Genomic DNA, 12207 nt, shown 5'->3' with positions numbered 1-12207 from the left:
CCAAACGAAGTCTGTCATTATGGTGTCATACTCGGAGCATTACATCACCATTGTGTCATTCTCAGTCAATGTTGTGGTTTCTCTCTAGAATAGTATCATTACACAAGGTCATCATCATAAAGCAATCACAGAGACGGCCTCTCCACTTCAGTGGGCCTATCTGCGGCCTGAGAGGTGAAGTGGTCGGATCAGTCGCCACTCGCTGAGCTCTTTTCCCGTCTGGAGGAAAAGAACGTCTCTCGCTGATGAGGAGACGGACCACCACGCGATATGAAGGAGGGTGAAGAGGTAGAAAAGCTGGGACTAGCTGGCAGCTGTGTTTGTGTTTGTGAAAGAATGCCCCGGCATAAGCCAGGATTTCCTGTTTGGTTTGTTTACAACGGCCCACTGTACTTTCCCCAGTGAGTTAAAGCTCATTCAGTTTCCTAATTCCCCGATCTTCTTACTTCAGATCATGAGGAGGCAGGTGACTGTGTCCGTGTTGGAGCCTGCGTGGGCGGAAGTTTGAGGGTCAGAGCGAATATTTGTTTCCATTAGTAATAGGTTTCATGAGCAAACATTCTCTAATGTGTTTCTGTAGTTTACAGCTGGGAGTGTTTGGCGCCGTTCTTCGTCAGAGTGATAGTGAACAGAACATCTTTCCTTTTATATTCTGGTGTCTCATTCCAACTCCTCATTTAGACATCCCACCTCTGACTCCATGACACTATAATGGGTGTTTTCCAATTTCCCTCCCTTATGACGACTGTACTCTGATTAGATTGAGCATCAGTGTAATTAAATATCACTTTTTAACCATCTTTGGTGTGTTTTTCATCAAGTGTCCTTGTATGTATTTTTCTTTGATACTAATCTTATTTGGGTCTTTATTTGTGGGCTCAAAGCACTAAGGAGTATGAATTATTGAATGTAACTGAGTCTGACTCTGTATTTGTTTGACTTAACATATTCAACATAGTTGGATGAAGTTTTTTAAACTGTGTTAAACTAATCTGCAGATTAGGATCAGTGGAGGAATGGAATCACAGCCTGCCTACAAAAACCACTTTCACTGTGAAAATAAAGTGTGCTGCTCCATCTAGTGGCTGCTTTGTAAAACTAAAACTTCTGTGTCTTCTTTCTTTTTGCTTGCAGGTCGGCAATCCCTCTCTATGATGATGACACGGGTTTGCTGATTCTGGCCGGCATGGTAAGATTCAGATTTGATTTTAAATTTTACTCATTTGTGTAGTTGTGCTGAAAATAAAAGCTAATGATGCTCTTTCTTGCACAGGGAGACACTGTGATCGATTGTTTCGAGGTGTCTTCCTCAGAGCCTCTCCTCTCACAAGGTAAATCCTCCTCATCTCTAATCTAACTGCTCAGATTAAACTGGGGAACACAGTGTTTGTTGAGTTAGGTCGGACAGCTGTTTTTAATTATTTTTTGGGTGCAGAATCCAAAACTACAGTTCTAAAGTTTCATTTATCAGATGCTTTTGTCCAAAGCGACATACAACACAAGCAAGAATTTAGACAGAAAGAAAACCTAGAGCACCAAAGTGCTACAAGTTTTTCAGCTGCATGTGCTGCCATTAAATGCATGATTTTTTTTAATAATGTGGAATAATCTAGCCAAGTAACCACAACTAATTGCTGCAACAATATACTTCAACCTTCAACAACATTCAGTGATTAGTGCTGAAAATTCACTAAGAGCTGGGCCTGAGACCCTCTGACTCATTCTACCCCTGAGGACAGAAGCCACATTTCCACCAAGCAGACCGTCTCGGTACAGTGCGCATTTTGTACGCCACATTTTGGCGTTTCCACTGATTAATCCCGGGGGACAGATCCCCAAATAACCGAGACGAGCCGTCCCACTTTTTGGGACCCTTTCGTATGGGTGCCAGACTGAACCGATCCATTCTCGGAAGGTGGAGCAACACACTGCAGACTGTTGATTGGTCAAAAGAATCATCTCTTAGCGTGTGACAGCGACTGTATTTCTCCTGGCGGCACACAGACTTCTCTGAAACAAAACTTGATTGTTCTTTGTATCAAAGAGCTACATGACAGTCACAGAGAGGACAAAAAGCTGCATGTCTTTCATCTATGCTCTTCGTTTACTGTGTCACATTTTTCTTCTTCTTTGGATTTATTAGCGGGGTAAACTGTGTCGCACTGCTATGGCGTCACGCTATTGTATAACAGCTGTGGCTTTGGGCATCCGGCTTACACGCCGCCTACCACAAGAGGGCACAGTTTGATGTGGAAACGCAAACAGGATCAGGCTTAACTGTACCAAACCGTACCGAACCATACTGAACCGAACCAGACTGCTTGGTGGAAACGCAGCTGAAGAGGAGAAGGGTCAGATTGTTCCTGAGTGTTCCTTGAACAGATCTTTAGACATCTCTAAAAGTAGAAAGGGACTCTGTGGATCGTATAGCGTTAGATGGTTAATTTCACTATTTAGGAGGAGAAGAGTCTGGCCAGAGATTCAGAAGCCTGGGAACACCAGGCATCTTTTACAAGCAGAGAGTAGTGGGTCAGAAGGAGTGCAGACCTGGGTGAGGGATCCCAGGTAGGGAGGAGTCGTTCTTGTTATTGTTTTGTAAGCCAGAAGAAGAGATTTGAATTTTAATAGAGCTGCCACTGGAAGCCATTTACGGGAGATTAACAGCTGGGTTGCATGTGCCGTTTTGGGCTGATCTTAGTTTTTCTCTATCACATCAAGTTTTTAAACTTTGGGATCACCATTTGCTTAAAAAATATGGAAAATACTCTTCTAAACAGATATGTGCTTGATGTATAAAAATCTTCAAATATTGACATACAATGAAATATGAAAGAAACAGGCATGACTGCAATGTTTGTTTAACACTATAATGTTTTTACAAAGGATATGTCTACTGGAGGAGCTACAGGAGCAGACATGATGGAACAAAGGAAATATTTACCAATGTAAATTTAACACTAAGATGGAATACTTAAAAGCTTTAAAAACTACAAAAACGGCATAAAATGAAACAACTTATAATGGTATGCCCATGGTTACAAGGTTAAGAGAAAAGCACAAATCCTCTGAGCTTCCCACTATGCTAGCTTTCTGTTAGCAGATATTAATAGTTCTGACTTATCGGGAGCTACTGACCCCCTTAATGCACTGTCTCAGCTTTGACTGCAGCTGGAGTCTTACTACAGCTAATCAGTGTTGTTTTGCTGATCTGGAAGGTAAGCTGGGGAGGAAAAACTTGAAGTGCCAGTATTGTGCCAGTGGTTTTTCTCATCACTCTCTTTTTGTCCTTATCCCTGAAGTGAGCCACTGTCTGACGGACGCCTCAACACGAGGGGTTGCCATGGTGCCCAAGCTGGCACTGGACGTCATGTCCTGCGAAGTGATGCGTGTTCTGCAGCTGACAGACAGCTGCATCGTGCCAATCAGCTACCAAGTCCCTCGCAAAGTGTGTAAAGGCACAGGGACACTGATTTTAAAAAAATTTTTAGATCCATCACACTCTCAGGTGTTATATTTTAATGCATGTGTCTTATATTTGCAGCACTCGGGCCAGGAGTTTCATGATGACCTCTACCCGGACACAGTGGGTACAACTCCAGCCATGTCAGCAGAGGAGTGGTGGAAGGGAGGGAACAAGCAGGTGAAGAGTTATCACCCCGCTCTGAACTAGTTCATCTCATCTTGTGTGGTACAGATGTTTAAAAAAGTGTTTCACTAACAACTGAAAACGTTTTTTTTGTTAACAGGTGGAGAGAGTCAGTCTTGATCCTGCCAAGCAGCCTAAAGCAAAAGCTTCACCAACAAAACAGACGCCTGCAAAGAAGGAGCTGGCCACTGGGGGGAGCAAGGAGGTTGGAGAACCGTTACAGACTGACAGCAGCCCACAAAAATAAAAGAAGTAATTCTTTCTCATCAGGATCTCTTTCTTTTGTGTGAATTCAGGACACAGCGCGCGGCTGCTCCACCTCCAGCAGCCCTCTCAGCACCCCCAGCAGCAGTGCTGCCCCGTCCCGCTCTCCCTCCACCACCTCAGGCCTCTCCTCAGGCTTCCTCCCAAGTCCCAGTCCCAGCCAGAGTGCCAAAGCCATCCAGAGCATGCTGGGTACAAACACACAAACACCGCAGTAATAAAAAAATGTGTTCACGTCATAACGATGTGTCTGTATTAACAAAGAGAGATCTCTGATGCAGGGCCCACCTCCAAGTTCCGTCACATCCAGGGTGCAGTGATGCATCGGGACACACACATCACTAATGTGCAAGGCCTCAACCTGACGACACCTGGAGAGTGTGACGGCTTCTGTGTCAACAGCCAACGTGTGGCTGTGCCTCTGTCCATCTCTGGTGGTCAGATCGCTGTTTTTGAGGTAAGACAGTCACTGGAAATTAATGAGTGGGCAGATTTTATTAAAGGTCCCCTATTATGCTCCTTTTCTGCAGTTTAATGTGGATCATTGATGTCTTCATGAAATGGTAGTAACATGTTTTGGTCCAAAAAGCCAACAAATCAAGCACAGCAGCATTGCTTCCAGGCTCTCATAGCCCCTCTGTTCAGAACGCTCTGATTTAGTGGGCGTGTCCTTCATATGTAAATGAGCCACCGCTGATACCGCCCCACTGTTCCGCGTCACTGAGAGCGGTGCCACGAGCTCCGAGTGCACAATGTTTGGAAAACAGCGAAGCTCGTTTACCGTGACATTACAGGCTAAAACAACAGGCTAACCGCAGCTAAAGTTAGCATCCTGAAGCTAACACAAAGACAGGGGGGGCACTGAGGAAAAGCTCTTACATCTGCTCCACAGCACACAGCATTTGAAATACTCACATTTCCAGGGTCCCAGGTTTGTTGGTGGATGGTTGGTAATGCGCCTGGATTCAGGACCAGTCTATTCACTAGCCCTCTGTTGTACTGTCCAAAGTTGGAAAAGCAGTCGGCCGTGAAGTGACTAGCACACACATGCACAGTTTTACTGAGTGTAGCTGGCACATTTCCTTGATAAATGAACTCTAGCCACTCAGTCTTGTCTTCTTCTGAGATGGGAAGCTTGAGCATGGAACTCTGTGGCTGTTTACAGCCAAAAACAGAGCAGTGATGGCTCTTCAACTTTGGCATTCTCCTCCCCGCTGCTGGGGAGATTTCTCTCCAGCAGCGGGGAGGGGAGTGGGTGGGTAAGGGTTCGGGGGTATCTGCTCCGGTGGACCAATCAGGTCAGACTCGATTGGTCAAAAAAGGGAATCGCTGACGTCGGCAAATCCCCAAAATCTTAATAAAGTGATTTTTGCATAATATGGGACCTTTAACTATTATTAAGTCTCTTTATTTTGTTATACATCAGTCATGGCTCTGAGCGACTCTTTTCTTCTTCCCCTCAGCGCTCTCAGCCAGGTAAACTCCCACACACAGCCCTCCCCACCATCCAAAACTCCGTCAACGTGGTCGACTTTGCTTGGGACCCCTTTGATACACACCGTTTGGCTGTTGGTGAGTGAATTCATGGAGCGTGTATATGCAGCTGGTATCATCCCTGAGTGTTATATAACATTCACGCATCTGTCTCCTTGTCTGTGTCAGCTGGTGATGATGCAAAGATCCGGGTGTGGCAGGTGCCAGAGGGAGGTCTGACAGAGACCCTGACTGAGCCTGACCTCATCCTGCAAGGTAGGACAGGATCCCTGTCCTGAGCCCAGTTTTTGACAAGAAAGTCAAGTTGTTTGACCACTGCTGTCCTCCTGCTGTAGGTCACACAGAGAAGATTTACTCCATCAAGTTCCACCCACTGGCCAGTGGACTGCTGGTGTCCTCATCCTATGATCTCTCAGTCAGACTCTGGGACTTGGAGAGTGGAGACCAGGTCAATGTTCTTACTGGACACGAGGACCAGGTGGGACAAAGATCTGCTCTTGTTCGAGACAAACACACACAAACCATTGTTACAGGAGTGTGACAGGTTTTCTTGCTCATGTTAGAGTGAATACATCAAAACCTGCTCCTTGTGTTGTTTTTTTCACATTGGCTTATGTTTAGATTTTTGGCATGGCCTGGAGCCCTGATGGAAAACTTCTGGCCACAGTGTGCAAGGATGGAAAAGTTCGCATATATGACCCCCGCAAGTCCACTGCACCAGTGCAGGTAGACCACACACACCAGACTATCAAGACTTGTACCAATCTACAAACATGTTTTCATTGACAGAGTGAATATCTCTCAGAGGTATTTGACAGAACTCATTTTTATACTGTGTAAAGAGAGAGCAGGTCTTTTTCTGTGTTAATAACCAAGTATTCAGTAAATTTTTTTAAATCCTCTGACAAATTTTCTGTTCTCTAGGAGGGTCCAGGTCCTGAGGGCCACAGGGGAGCTCGTATTGTGTGGGTGTGTGATGGCAAGTTCCTTCTGGTGTCTGGATTTGACAGGTACTACCCACTAGGGATGGGTACCTTTCACATTTGAAGCGATACGGTACTGATGCCTGGTACCTGGCAATCGGTACCAGTACTCAGTGATACCAATTTTCAGTACTTTTTGTGTTTATGTGGTAAAAAAATAATAATTTGTTTAATAACAAAGTGTAACTTTTTTATATTTAAAATATTTATTCTTTAATATTTAATCTTGCAATGCTGTGTTCATGTCCAGCATGGAAAATTGCCTACTCTTCCGCTTTTTCACAGTCACAAGGATGTGTTTAGGTACCAAAACATGGTACCTTTTGGATTTTACATGAATCGGTACCTGGTACTTCAGACAGAATTCGCCCGGTACCTTTAAAATCCCTACTACACACAGCCAAGACTTCTGAAGGAGTACTGAAAGGTTTTTACTCAACCAAAAGTTGAAATGATTTGGAACTTATTTCAAGAACTGTGTGTTTATTTTTTTAACAGGGGTTAAAAAAAGCTTCTTGGTTACAGCACATGAGTGATTTTAAAAAGTTATTTTTCATCCTGTGAATCATGTATGAACTGACCTGCATTTGAATATTGTAAGTGACGCAGGCTTCGAGTACAGCTATAGGGCGCTCATCAGTCACTTGACCTAGGCTGTGCCTCTGATTGGGCGAGTTTCTGATCTTAATATCCTCTAAACTGCAGAGTTAGAAAAAAAATTAACCCCGTATAGTGTGTGCTGATTGTGAAATCAACGATTCAGACAGGAGATGTTTTTGAACCTGTAAATAGGTTAATTTTTGGCTTGGTGTGTATGTGATTTCCTACTACTTCTGGAGCCAGTATCAAGCAGACACTCGAGAAACAGCAGATTTTAGCTCTTCAGCTTTGTCTCATATTCTTAAACTGGAGGTTGATGCTTGATAAGAACAGTAAAAATCTGAGCAGCAAAGTTCATCCCTGACTCTTTTTTTGTCCTCCTGTAGCCGCAGTGAAAGAGGACTCTACCTTTACTCTGCTGATTCTCTGTCCTCTGGGGCTCTGACAACCACGTCTCTGGACCACTCCCCCTCTACCCTCATCCCTTTCTACGACCCTGACACCAGCGTGGTCATCCTCACTGGAAAAGTAGGCAAAGAATTAACTGAACACCACTCAGAAAGATTTAGAGGAACTGATGTGTGTTTGAAATGATCAAACTTCACAAAGTCTCTTGAAATGTTCTTGTGTGCTTCATTTGTTTTCAGGGTGATACCAGAGTTCACATCTATGAGGTTGTCCCTGAAGATCCGTACTTCATTGCCTGCAGCAGTTTTAATTCCTCTGAGCCACATAAGGTGCTGAGACACACTCCCTCACACCATCATTCATTTCTTTATCTAAACTGTTTGTTTTTTTTAATCTGACACTTCCTGCTCATTTCCTGTCTGCAGGGTTTGGGTTTTCTTCCCAAGACTGAGTGCAATGTGCGGGATGTGGAGATAGCCGTGGCCCTCATGCTCACCAAAACAGCCATCGAGCCGGTGGCCTTCAGAGTACCAAGAGTCAGGGTGAGCTGCCTACACCACCTAGTGGGCACAACGAGTACTGCAAACTTGTCCTGTTTTGGTTCATTTTATTCAACAACCTCCTTGTTCATCTTTGGTTTCCAGAAAGAGTTTTTCCAGGATGACGTCTTCCCGGACACAGCAGTGTGCTGGGAACCAGCTTTGTCTGCCTCTGCGTGGCTGTCAGGCATCAACAGCAAACTGAGGAAGATGAGCCTGAAGCCCAAAGACATGACGCCAGGTACAAACACAAACAACAACACAGCCAACTACAAGTCAGTCACTGAGGAATCCTGGAACTTTTTTTTTTTTTTTTTACGCGAGTTATGTCTTTAATTTCAGTGAGTGAGGCGCCAAAGGAGGCACCAGTGAGGAAATACCTGCCCTCATCTGTTTACCTGGAGGAGAAGACTGATGAGCAGAAGAAGGAGGAGGTGAGTCCTGGAACATTTAGAGATCACGTACTCATCCAAAACTCACTATAACTCTTGTGTTCATCCAGCAGCCTCTGACTTGAAGTAACTATGTTTGAGTGATATACAGTGGGGAAAATAAGTTTTGAACGTGTCAACTTTTTTTCTCATCACATTTATTTCCAAAGACGCAATTCAAAAAAAAATTCTACCAGACATTGGTATTAACTCAAATAATCCACATGAAAGGAAATCACAACGTTCAGGTCCATAAATAATGATTATAAGTCAGTGATTAACTTGGCCATTCTAACAGATTAATTTCCTTTTTCTGAAACCATTTGAGAGTCCACTTAGCCGTGTGCTTTGGATGGTTGTCCTGCTGGAAGGTCCAGCCACGTCTCATCTTCATCATCCTGGTGGATGGCAGCAGATTCATATCAAGAATTTCCCCATACATGGCTCCATTCATTCATTGCTCCGTCAATTATATGAAGTTTGCCAACACCATGAGATGAGAAACAACCCCATGCCATGATGCTTCCACCTCCAAACTTCACTGTTGGTGTAGCGTTTTTTTGGGTGATGTGCAGTGCCATTTCTCCTCCAAACATGTTATATAGTATGACAGCAGAAAAGTTCAATTTTGGTCTCATCTGACCAGACAACATTCTCCCAGAATTCTACAGGCTCATCAAGATGCTGTTTAGCAAACTGTAAACCAGCTCCAACATGCCTTTTTTTGAGAAATGGAGTCTTGTGGACTGAGCGTCCATAGAGGCCATGGCGGCCATGCCTTATGTTTTCTCTGTAACAATTGTACCTGCTGCCTCCAAGTCTTTCTGGAGCACTTTCAGGGTGGTCCTTGGCTCGTTGAGTACTCTTCTGACTATCTTTCTGACTCCCTGGTCAGAAATCTTGCAAGGAGCTCCTGTGTGTGGCCTGTTGATGGTAAGGTGGTGCTTCTTCCACTTGATAATGGCCCCAACGGTGCTGACTGGAATATTCAGGCGCTTTGATATAAGTCTGTAACCAGTTCTATTCTGATGCTGAGCAACGATCAGGTTGTGAATGTCTTCAGAGAGCTCTTTACCTTTACCCATCATGAGGTGTGTCGTGTTTAACTGCTTGGTGAAAAAACGACCTTTTTTATAGGACCATCAATTTGTTCATGTGTGGATTATTTGAGTTAATACCAATGTCTGGTAGAAATTTCATTTGAATTACAGCTTTGGACATAAATGTAATGAGAAAAAAGTTGACGCGTTCAATACTTATTTTCCCCATTGTATGTTGTGTGTTAACCAGTTGCTCAGTGCCATGGTGGCTAAGCTGGGGAACATGGACGACCCTCTGCCGCAGGAGTCCTTTGAGGGGGTCGATGATGACGAGTGGGTGAGTGAATATCCAGAAAATTGGGAGGAGGAGAAGAAATAGCACACATAAAGCTTTTTTTTATTAACTTCAACCTCACAGTTTTGTCAAATATCACAATTTTGTATCCTGTATCCTCCAGGATGACTAAAGAGGACGCCACCTTGCCTTTGGTTAAATCCTGGTGCCAACAGCCGAGAGGAAACAACAAATGAAACGTCAGGTTTTTCTGCTGCCGTCTGACAGAAAATATGCCATCGACACACAGCGAATATTCTACAATATGATCAGTTAAATGACTCCAGGGAGAAATCACAAATACTGTAACACCTACTGATGTGAATATATATATATCACATTATCTGTTTGGGATTTAAAAATCAAATGTCATGTTGTCTAAGTGGTGTTCATCCTGTTGGACTGCATGGTGTTTGGTATTTGGTTATTCTGGGATGTAATTTATGGCTTTGAAGGGAATCATTCTGGGGTGCATCCAACATTGTGGATTGCAAATTATGTCACTCTGTTATTGTTACTTAAAAAATTCACTGACGAGATCCAGCGACAGGACATTTAAACACTCTTTATACAATCAAATGAAATCAAACAGAAGGTGATTACAGCAATAAAACGTCCGGTTTTGTCACATTTCCAGTTACACTCACTTCAGATACTGATGTTAAAAACTGGAATTTAGCTTCTTTGTATATATGTGGTTAATGGTCCTGGTTTAAGCCTGATAACACACTCTTAAAGTGCCAGATATAAAAGAATAATGGCTTCTCCTTATTCCCAGTCCGTCATCTCTTATCTCAAGATTCTGGGTTGTGTGTTATTAAAAAGTTGTCTGTGTACACACTTACCTCCACAGGGAACCACTGCTTGCTTTTTTCCTTGTGTGTCACTCACACTTAGTCACAAAGATGTGAAAAACAACTGTCACGTCTCTCTCTTTCTCTTCGAACATTGTGCATCTGATAAGAAAACAAGTCTTCCTGTTCAGTCAGGTATTCACACAAAGACACACACACACACAAGCCTTCAGCAGCAAAAACACACTGAGGATACATCAGGGTCACCAGTGTTCATGTTTTTAAATGAACTGGAATTTCTTATGAATAAAAAAGAAGTTTTCATTTCATTGTTAGCCACTGCTGATAACTATTACAATCTGATACAATGTTACGCTGCTGTATTTGCACAAGCTGGATTGATGAATGTGACGCAGTAGTCTTATAATAGTCTTATCAGTAGGGCATAATGGGTTGTTTATGTCACACACACTGAAAGCCAAACAACATTCTTTATGTGTATTTTTCTATTTGGGCCTTTAGATATAAGAATATTTGTTTCCTGTCTTTTTTTGTTGGGTAGTTGTAACCTGGATCATGATTGTTGGTTTTCAGACTGTTAGGAAACATTCCTCACTTCAATTTCTTTCTTATCTTATCTAAAGTAGTATGTCAGCATGGCTTCAGAGCGTAACAGAGAAGTATTAAGGTTAATTCAACAGTATTGGGAACCCTCAGTGCTGCCATAACAGGGTGACAGCATCTCATCAGTAATCCAGGCTTGAAGTTAGTTTACACACTCTGATGACCTGAGGAGAGTCATTGATTCAGCCATGCATGGTCGTGCACATCAGGTTGTACAAATGAACTGCAGGTGTTGTCAGTGTTTTGTGATGTTAACTGTTTGTGCTTGATATTCCTCGATGCTATTCCTCTCTAATATTGAACCGGATTAGCTTGCCTTCCATTGTGTTAAAAAAAAAGAGAACCTCCTTTTATACAGTGAGTAAAGCATTGTTTTTTGCTGTCTTACTTGAGAACGGTTTGTGCATTTTTTTCAATATTGTCTTTCAATAAACACCTTTTGAAACCACTGCAAATGTGTTGTTGTCATTAGGTCACTGTGACACTCACTGCAAAGCAAATCATGTATTGAAGAGCTCAAAGGCTAAAGTGATCTTTAAGTAGGTTTACTGTATGTTGTGCTTTTTTAATGAACTATCTTATTTTCAAGGGGAAAAAAACCCTAATATGTTACTTTTTATATTGCACATGACATTGTATGTGTTAGTTTAGAAAATAAAGGAAAATTAAGAGTAACATTTTTTTTTTTTTTTTGCAGTTTTAACATCTAGCAAGAAAAAATAGATATGAATCAAATAATTCAACACATTCAAAACAGTTAGACAACAGCATTTGAGTCTTCAGTGAGGTTAAGATGCTGCTCAGCAATAAAACATTAATCAAACTTTATCTGTATAGCACTTTTCATACAGGACTTTGTAATACAAAGTGCTTTACATGAAAAAAAAAAGATTAAAAAAAACAATAGAAAGCAGAAAATTCCATCCCTCAAACCACATTCAATATACACACACACACTTACTCAAACACACAACAACATAAAAAGGAAATTCTGGCAGAAAACAATGAGAGCACCGAGGAAACACCATCTTAAATTAAAATGAGGAAACA

At 42.5% G+C, this 12207-nt stretch overlaps 1 protein-coding gene across 2 annotated transcripts in view; it reads left to right on the top strand.

Annotated features, from left to right (window-relative positions):
* The window catches only part of LOC141809131 (mitochondrial import inner membrane translocase subunit TIM16-like), a 170226-nt gene that overhangs the window by 154767 nt on the left and 3252 nt on the right, over positions 1-12207 (top strand). Inside the window, exons 10-28 of one of the 2 annotated variants that reach the window (XM_074695967.1) lie at positions 1135-1189; positions 1274-1331; positions 3300-3445; positions 3542-3640; positions 3747-3851; positions 3943-4102; positions 4192-4367; positions 5374-5482; positions 5573-5659; positions 5740-5882; positions 6026-6130; positions 6329-6414; positions 7374-7515; positions 7635-7724; positions 7821-7937; positions 8040-8175; positions 8277-8368; positions 9656-9742; positions 9864-11603. In XM_074695967.1, the coding sequence (XP_074552068.1) occupies positions 1135-1189; positions 1274-1331; positions 3300-3445; positions 3542-3640; positions 3747-3851; positions 3943-4102; positions 4192-4367; positions 5374-5482; positions 5573-5659; positions 5740-5882; positions 6026-6130; positions 6329-6414; positions 7374-7515; positions 7635-7724; positions 7821-7937; positions 8040-8175; positions 8277-8368; positions 9656-9742; positions 9864-9872 (2002 nt within the window). In that variant the 3' untranslated portion in view covers positions 9873-11603. Of the gene's footprint in view, positions 1-1134; positions 1190-1273; positions 1332-3299; positions 3446-3541; positions 3641-3746; positions 3852-3942; positions 4103-4191; positions 4368-5373; positions 5483-5572; positions 5660-5739; positions 5883-6025; positions 6131-6328; positions 6415-7373; positions 7516-7634; positions 7725-7820; positions 7938-8039; positions 8176-8276; positions 8369-9655; positions 9743-9863; positions 11604-12207 lie in introns of those variants that run through there. The other variant, XM_074695969.1, reaches the window with a different exon arrangement.

Source organism: Halichoeres trimaculatus, unplaced genomic scaffold, assembly GCF_033239565.1.
Source record: "Halichoeres trimaculatus isolate MK-OKI-2021-1 unplaced genomic scaffold, fHalTri1.1 fHalTri1_scaffold_20, whole genome shotgun sequence".
NCBI classification, from domain to species: domain Eukaryota; kingdom Metazoa; phylum Chordata; class Actinopteri; order Labriformes; family Labridae; genus Halichoeres; species Halichoeres trimaculatus.
Note: the sequence above shows the minus strand (reverse complement) of the source record. Positions and strands in the feature narration are given on the sequence as shown.